Source organism: Dysidea avara, chromosome 14 (assembly GCF_963678975.1).
Source record: "Dysidea avara chromosome 14, odDysAvar1.4, whole genome shotgun sequence".
Classification (NCBI taxonomy): Eukaryota; Metazoa; Porifera; class Demospongiae; order Dictyoceratida; family Dysideidae; genus Dysidea; species Dysidea avara.
This window is the reverse complement of record NC_089285.1, coordinates 13,592,227-13,599,756: the sequence shown is the minus strand read 5'-3', so window position 1 is coordinate 13,599,756 and position 7,530 is coordinate 13,592,227. Positions and strand designations below refer to the sequence as shown.

Here is a 7,530-nt window from a genome sequence, read left to right as displayed (position 1 = left end):
TCACAAGTCTTAGTTGTATACATATATTATCTATGAGAACACTCACCAGATAAGATCCTCAAGTGGATAGTAAGAGTATTTGTATTAGTACACCATCATCAATACCTCTATAGGCATCATTAGAAAGTACTGGTTCCAGTACAAATAGATTGCTGTTGTGTATTTTTGCTTATTTGCAAAAAGTGCATCGTCTGACTGTGGGGTATGTTCTTGTAATGTGTAACTGTGTGGCAGTCATTTGACAATTTTCATTAAGTGTGATAACATACAACATGTATGTGACTTTTACATTTGTATATCTAGTATGACATAGCTGTACCTGTTCTCATGACACCTAATTGTCAGTGCTAATGTGTGCATGCCATTGCTATAGAGCAGGGTTTTACAAGGGAGGGGGGAGGATCCACAAAATTTAATTTCACAGATTGGCAGTTCTCCGTGCAAATTTCCCCATTCAAAATTTGCAGTTTACTCAAAGTGGCATTCCCGTTTATGTGATGTCAACAATTGATTAAACTACCACACTGTCACTTTATAATCCGAAGAACAAATTGTTAGAGAAAGGGCCTATATATACTACCGTATAGCTGGTAATTTTCGAAAGGTTTTTATTTTCGGATATTTCAAAGAGGCCCTTCTCTTCGAAAATAAATTCCCACGTCCTATTGCTTTTCGAAAATAAATTCCCACAAGTGAAAGCAACCGTCCAACTTTCGGCGATTCGTTCGTGTATTCCTCGAGTTTTAGCTCAGTATTGCTGATGATAATGGGTCAACTGTATCATTTCTGTACCAATAACCAGAAAACAGGTGATCCAGAATGGGTCGTCAAGCGTCTGCTCTAGTAGGATAGCTAGCTATGATCGAGCGTAATCGTGCCAGTGAATTCATTCCACCCGAGACTCCCTCAGTCTTCTTTCCGGTGCACAGAAATGGGGATTATTCCATCAGTAAGTCAGTTTTCGGCAAACATTCACGCATCTGCATAATTTGTGACACGAATTTCCGTTTATTTGAAATCCATCCGGACTTCGAAATATGTACTCTTCGAAATTCAAATTTTGCTTCTTGTGCGAAAATTTCTGTTTCGAAAATAACCCGCTATACGGTACCAAGAGTCCATTATGGACTCTTGATACTACCATATCAGATTGGTTTGTTAATCAGCTTAATGGTGCACCCTCCTTGCTATCTAAGCCAAAATTTTCTATTTACTATCACTTGTTTCCAACAGAGAATTGAAGTTCCCAGCTATGAAATTCTGTTACAGACTGGTGGATTAATGAACTTAAGGTGACTGATATGTTTATAAGGATGATGACGGACAGATAGTGAACCTTTACGTATCTTGTACAAGACGGATTATTTAATCCCAATGATGACATGCACAAGTAAACCATGTGTTTGTGTTGCATGTTTTGTTATACTTACAAGGATGACATTTCTTACAATATATTAATTATTATGTATTGTACACTGACTCAAATTTAAATATTGTGTTAAATAATGATCTGAGGTGTTTCTTGAATGTCAGTAGACTCAGTATAGGTTTGTCCTGTGATGGACGGAAAGACAGACAGTTAAATGGACATGACTGGTTACATACTGTAGCACGTGCTCACTTGTACATGCCACCGGTTGCCATGGCGTCATTAGTTTTCTTCACTGATGAAGTAGGAACTCTTTAAGATGGTAACATCACAATTGTAGTTTGTGTGATGATGCTCCTTTCTGTAACCATGGCAACAATAATAGTTGTGTGAATGTGGTCGGTACTCACCTGTCCTACAGCAGCTTTGATCATGTGGGTGCACACTTTGTTATAGTCAATAAATGCTTCCCTTATCCGCTTGACAACACAGCCATTCTGAGGCTGGAGAAGTACATGGCCCTCACAACACATACCAAGATGGTAACAACACATCACCACACCTACCTTTATAGTCCGTGCTACCACTCCCACTGGGCTCTGTAGTAACGCTTCAATTATGCTTATTTGGTAGGCCTGTTACGATGGCAGAAATGTGATACAGTAGTATGCTTTGTCATGCAAACCTTGTGTTGTAACAGCTATCACTATGGCAACATGTCACATAAATCAGGGTAGCTACACTTTGTGCTGGACTAGTTGAGGTGTCCACAGTAATGTTAACCTTGCCTAACAACGGAGTGGCACAATAGATTATGTGAAAAAAAATCACACAACTTATCATACCAGTGTCTCTGAAGTTGTCATCATGGTGATAGTGCCATACAATTCATCTCATTATGAAATACCACAGTCAACACCTGTGACAAGATCACATGACCTCACAAGATAATACACAAGTAACGGTTCCCACATATCACCTTTATTTTGTACCATGCGATTTGTCACAACAGTTGCAACAGTATCGATATGCTGCACAAAACGATTTGCTAGACAATGGCTTTGTTGGCTTATAGTATAGTTGAAAACACCCACAAAAAAATTCTTTTATCATAGCCTTCCCAAATAGCACTACTAACAAACCAACTGCTGCCACAATAAACATATCATAGGAGTGGTCATTAATACAGTACATGAGTTTTCATGTCCCAACAACGGACCAAGTTAGACACCAATTGGGACCTATATACTTGACACGGTCACTACTGTATATTGAGGTGGTCTTATAAATGAGGTCATGAAGTACATCTCAGTTGTGTTTGGGACCTATATACTTGACAAGGTCACTATATTGAAGTGGTCTTACAACTCTTGGCCTAGTGACTCATATGACCGTAATTGTCATAGCGGGTTCACTCATTATATTACAGCCACACAACACCCAAAACACTACAGCAGAACCCCTCTATATACAAGATATGTGTGAGAATAATTATACTTTATAGTTTACACCAGCACAAAGGAAGAGAAGTTCCACTGTATCACACAGAAATGATAAGATCACGCACCTCTCTTTGCTGTCTAATTCAAGTCATAATCTGTTGTACCTGACTAGCTCTCTCTTCCTAACAACCAATCAGAATAGCTCGAAGTTTAAAGACGTCAATGCTAATTACCATTTTCTTTTGAGCTTTCTTCCAGTTATTGTAGCAGATTGATCTTGTCTTCTAGTTCCTGTTATGATGTCATATAAGCTCATGCGATGTCACATGACAACGGAGTACACACCTTTTTATCTGTGTCCCCTTGTGTGATGACCACTTTTACTGCTGTCCGTTGTTTGTGCACCTCTCCCTCCTCACGTACAGTGTAGCAATAAGTTACAATAACAGATTATATACTCACTGGCTTCTAACTTGCTACTTCTAGTTGTTCCTTCAGTGACACATTCCCCTGTACAACAACAACAACAAAGACAACTTCACACCGCTACAAGTATCAAGAAATGTTCCGGGAGCAACAATGTTTTTGAGATTAGCAAGTTGCCTTGCAACATTGTAGAAAACCACTAAACACTATCTCTGTCTCACATGACTATCATCAGTCTAGCCCCACCCTCTTACACTGCAAGGTTAAGCTCGGATATTTGGTGATACCTGTCTCGTTCCTTAGCTCCTCTTTCAACTGTGTCATCAGATTCCTGCCTTGAAGCAGGTCTTTGCCAGTGTCTCCTGAGTCATCTGCTCTATACCAGTGCATCCCTGTGACAATTTGAAACAATGAGCAATATCAACACACATTGTGTCATCAAATATGCCAACCACATAACAATTATTCAAATATGTGATTAGCAGCACCATTTCTAACATACAGTAATACAAGCATAGACATGCCCGGGGTTATGATGCATGACCAATCTCCTTTAGTAAACATAAAGCTTCACCACAGCAGCACTATAGTATTGGATTACAATAGAATGATGGTATATGTTATAGCTCCCAACGGAACTGCCTTCTAGAACACCTACTACTGAAACTAGTACTGCATGTGCACACTAAAGGATTAGAAAATGGCAAGCCATATAGATTATATATTCCCTAGGTGGGGAATACATAATCTATGCCTGAAGAATGTGACTTCCGTAAAACAAACAAAAACAGTAAATTCACAAAAATAATGTGAAAATTTTCTAACTCAGAAGTGGGCCCACAAAAATGAGTGCTTCCCTGCCAATTCACCTGAGTAAATGATGCAAACTTAGCTGTGCCGGGTATTTGTGGGGTCACCAAGCTGAGCTGAACTGGACACTGAATGACTGACATACTGGCATATCAAATGAAGATAGTTACTCATGTAGTCTCAGGAAATCCAACTAACCAACAATTGCAGTTTACACTATCATACCATATAGATATACCGCTCAGTGTTCACTATTTCTTGTTCTCATATCAAAACATGTAATAGGAAAGTGTAAAGTAAAGCCGTATAAGTGCAAAACCGTTTATTTTAGTATAACGCAATTATTCTCCGTGATTTTTCTAGGCTGGACGGTCTGGGAAGCGGCAAGGAAAATTTCGTTCGGGATACCAAGGTACTGTAATTTTAGCCATCTAATAAACCATTGCAGACTTATTAAATAGATCAACTTTCTGTGAACAATGTGTGGAGCCGTTCACAAATCGAGCAGATGAAGTGTCGCGGATTAACTGCACTGCCTATTTTGAGAACGTCGCACGACCTGAGTAGATCTAAACTGAACCACGTTGTATGCATCTAATGAGTGCTAATCGTCTCATCGTCTGTTAGCCAGCTGGAAATTGGCCAGGGTATGCCGTGTCATCCTTCATTTAAAGGCGGAGATACTTCAAGTAGACATTATGATATTATATTGTTGCTTCTTTTACCATAAATATAACATGTACAATAATTGTATCTAGACTAATTTGCGTAATAGTTAATTGTTTCCAGGATACCGTTGTTAACGACCAAGCAGGTGCTAGCAGTAGTATCGAGTAGTATTGACGATGGCGAATCCTTACAACTTGCGATCAGGTACAAATAAGCGTGACTACAAACAAATGAATGACATCGTTCTGCCAAGAGTCAAAAGAGAGAGAAGAGACAAACTTTATCCTATTGAAGTAGTAGAAAGGAAAGGGTCCAGAGTGAAGATACACTATGTTGGGTACAATGATGACAGTGACGAATGGCGTGAATCCAGTGACATAGTACCGTTATCCATCCCCAACAACTCCAGTAGCACCACTGTTAATACCAGTAATATTCCAGTACCACCGGCAGTACAACCGTACAGCCTCTACAATGAGCTTGGTATTAAAATAAAACAGTCACTCACATGTGGAAGAAAAGATTCACCGTTGGTTAAGATCACAATGGGATTTGATTACTTTCTGTTCACAGGTGGTTTACAACAAGCAGGAATTGCAACAAACACTGTGCTGGGAACTGTACGGTACGGGATACGGCAATATTCTGATTTAAATTTTCTCCTTGGAACACGATGGCACTATAGGGGAATTAACAAACATGGTGACTATGCCTATGTTGTTTTAAGCAGCATTGAGTTTCATCTGCGCAAACGACGAAGTGTTGTTGATTATCATCCACCAGAATCACCAGGTAGACCCATCACACCATCAAAGCTAGACACTGGGTATCTGTTGACATTCTGCTTCCAACGACGATATGGTAATTCATCTACATTTGGCAGAAACAGAGACATATTTAATAACTGAACTACGTATTCTACATCTATACATGATAAAACACACTACTGTATGTAATGTACATAAGACACTATGTTATTCATCACCAGACCTATTCTGGGTTGGGCATTGGGATAGGGATTTTCTACCTCATATAACAGGGTAGGGATAGAATAAATTCTTGTTATATTGCAAACACGGACATCGGTCAGCAAGATATGGTCTGGTGAATTGTTTTAGAGAAAGTTGTGAATTTCCATTTGTGAATGTGATCTCATGGACAAGCATGGCAGAACTTTATCACAAAAAATTGAATGCTGGTGCTTTGTAGCACTTGAACATCAATAGCAGCAGCCTGCTGAATTAAAAATCAGGTGGCCCTATTATCACCAGACTGTTCCATTACCCAAAACTATCTGCCTCACTAATGAACGTACAAATGATCAGGGTCTCAACACATAGAGGGGGAGAAGTGAAATCAGAGAAGAATACTGTCTGATCTTAGCTAACTCTGCAGAGTTTACCAGCCAGCTGGCATCACTTGCAGAAGTAGATAAATTAGATGGGGCCAGGGTGTCTGAATGGTAAAGTCCCAGAGCAAGGGTAAACCCCATGACCAAGGAATCAATGACATGCCATCTGGCCTCTTACCATCATCACGACACACACCGATCGGCTCCAAAACAACAAGTACACCTCCAGACACCAGAGCTAAATGTTCACCCACAAATGCAACCTCATTATATGATAATTCACCAGACCCTAGTATATGCCGACCAATGATGCCACAAAGAAAAAGTATACTAAGTATCATCTGGCCACATGAAAGGGGTAGTCACTACCAATAGTCTTATAGAAACATCTGCAACCGGGATCAAAATCAAATCCAGTGATCAAAAGGTAAATTAGCACTGAATTAAGCGATTAAGACTTCCTAGAAAGCAGTGATTAAGCTAGCTCGTAATGCACCTATCAATGACACACCCCACCTACCCCAGGTCGGGCAGCGGGTGGGGATTTGTAGGGGATTCCATCACCCAAACTCGTCCCTAGGGTAGGGACATTTGCAACACGAATAGCCATACTTGGCCTTATTATTAGTGATTCCCAGAATAAATAATACGAGTTAGTAGGGGATTTGTAACTCGGAAGCTGTCCCCAGGGGTGGGGAATTTGTCATCTAGCATTTGCAAATCCCCACCTCTGCCCGACCTGGGGTAGGTGAGACTTGACATTGATAGGTGCATAAACAAAACAAGAATTTACGAAAAAGTGCTAAATTACCAAGCAATCAAGGCTGTTTTTAAGCGATCAAGATATATTTTCGTCGATCAAAAACCTTGATCCCGGTCGCAGATGGCTCTACAGGTCTATTGGGTAGTGACCACCCCTATAAAGCATTCGTAGATTTAACTACACCACACACACTCACTTAATTTTCGTAAATTCGAGATACACACAGCCCATGCCAAGGTCTCCTGTAATTGCACTCGTCTGGTAGAGGTCCATTTATCGAACGCATAGGTTCACACAACGCCATGCCGTTTTAGGTGACCATTATTTGGAATGAATGATGCTTGAATTAAATAGAGTATTATTACAGCTGCTACTGTCTCATCGTACTATCTTGACTACTATTACTCAGTGCCTAAAGCCAGTAGTGTTCGACCAATTTGTGATCAATACGTGTCTACAGCTGCAGTTATTTGATGCCTGCTTAAATAAACATGTTGGCAAAGACAAGGTCGGCCTCGAGGGATGATTGATCTCTACGATGAGTCCAAGGTTAACGGAGTATGGCATGAAAGGCTAGCTGGGATATTGATTTCTCTATTTTTACCTTGCTTTCAATGCTGCAAGGACAGATAAATCTTTCCAGGCAGCTGTCCACCAGGCCGCTTCAGGTTTGTGGACTACTTGTCCAAGGGCTTAGTAG

The 7,530-nt window shown here is 40.2% G+C and overlaps 1 protein-coding gene and 2 long non-coding RNA genes across 13 annotated transcripts; 2 read left to right on the top strand and 1 right to left on the bottom strand.

The window, feature by feature from the left end:
• LOC136244543 (uncharacterized) lies at positions 1–1,514 on the top strand. The gene is made up of 3 exons (XR_010695408.1): positions 1–69; positions 114–202; positions 1,234–1,514. It is a non-coding gene; the product is annotated as an uncharacterized lncRNA (long non-coding RNA).
• On the bottom strand, positions 1,359–7,186 carry LOC136244540 (uncharacterized). 11 transcript variants are annotated; one of them, XR_010695404.1, is made up of 14 exons: positions 7,027–7,186; positions 4,246–5,586; positions 4,107–4,191; positions 3,492–3,629; positions 3,274–3,321; positions 3,157–3,222; positions 3,045–3,102; positions 2,937–2,993; positions 2,215–2,288; positions 2,055–2,157; positions 1,936–2,004; positions 1,780–1,872; positions 1,622–1,730; positions 1,359–1,554 (listed from the first exon to the last, which is right to left on the bottom strand). It is a non-coding gene; the product is annotated as an uncharacterized lncRNA (long non-coding RNA). The 11 variants fall into 11 exon arrangements; XR_010695405.1 differs by having other exon boundaries at positions 3,525–3,629; XR_010695400.1 differs by having other exon boundaries at positions 1,360–1,554; positions 3,157–3,225.
• Positions 4,317–5,740, top strand: LOC136244534 (uncharacterized). Its single transcript, XM_066036114.1, has 2 exons — positions 4,317–4,459; positions 4,509–5,740. Exon 2 carries the CDS (start codon positions 4,893–4,895, stop codon positions 5,622–5,624), a length of 732 nt encoding a protein of 243 aa, XP_065892186.1. The 5' UTR covers positions 4,317–4,459; positions 4,509–4,892; the 3' UTR covers positions 5,625–5,740.
• Positions 7,187–7,530: the final 344 nt, after the last annotated feature.

Bases quoted from the DNA above. Each gene is read 5' to 3' on its own strand.
- LOC136244534 (XM_066036114.1), top strand. From the start codon at position 4,893: ATGGCGAATCCTTACAACTTGCGATCAGGTACAAATAAGCGTGACTAC.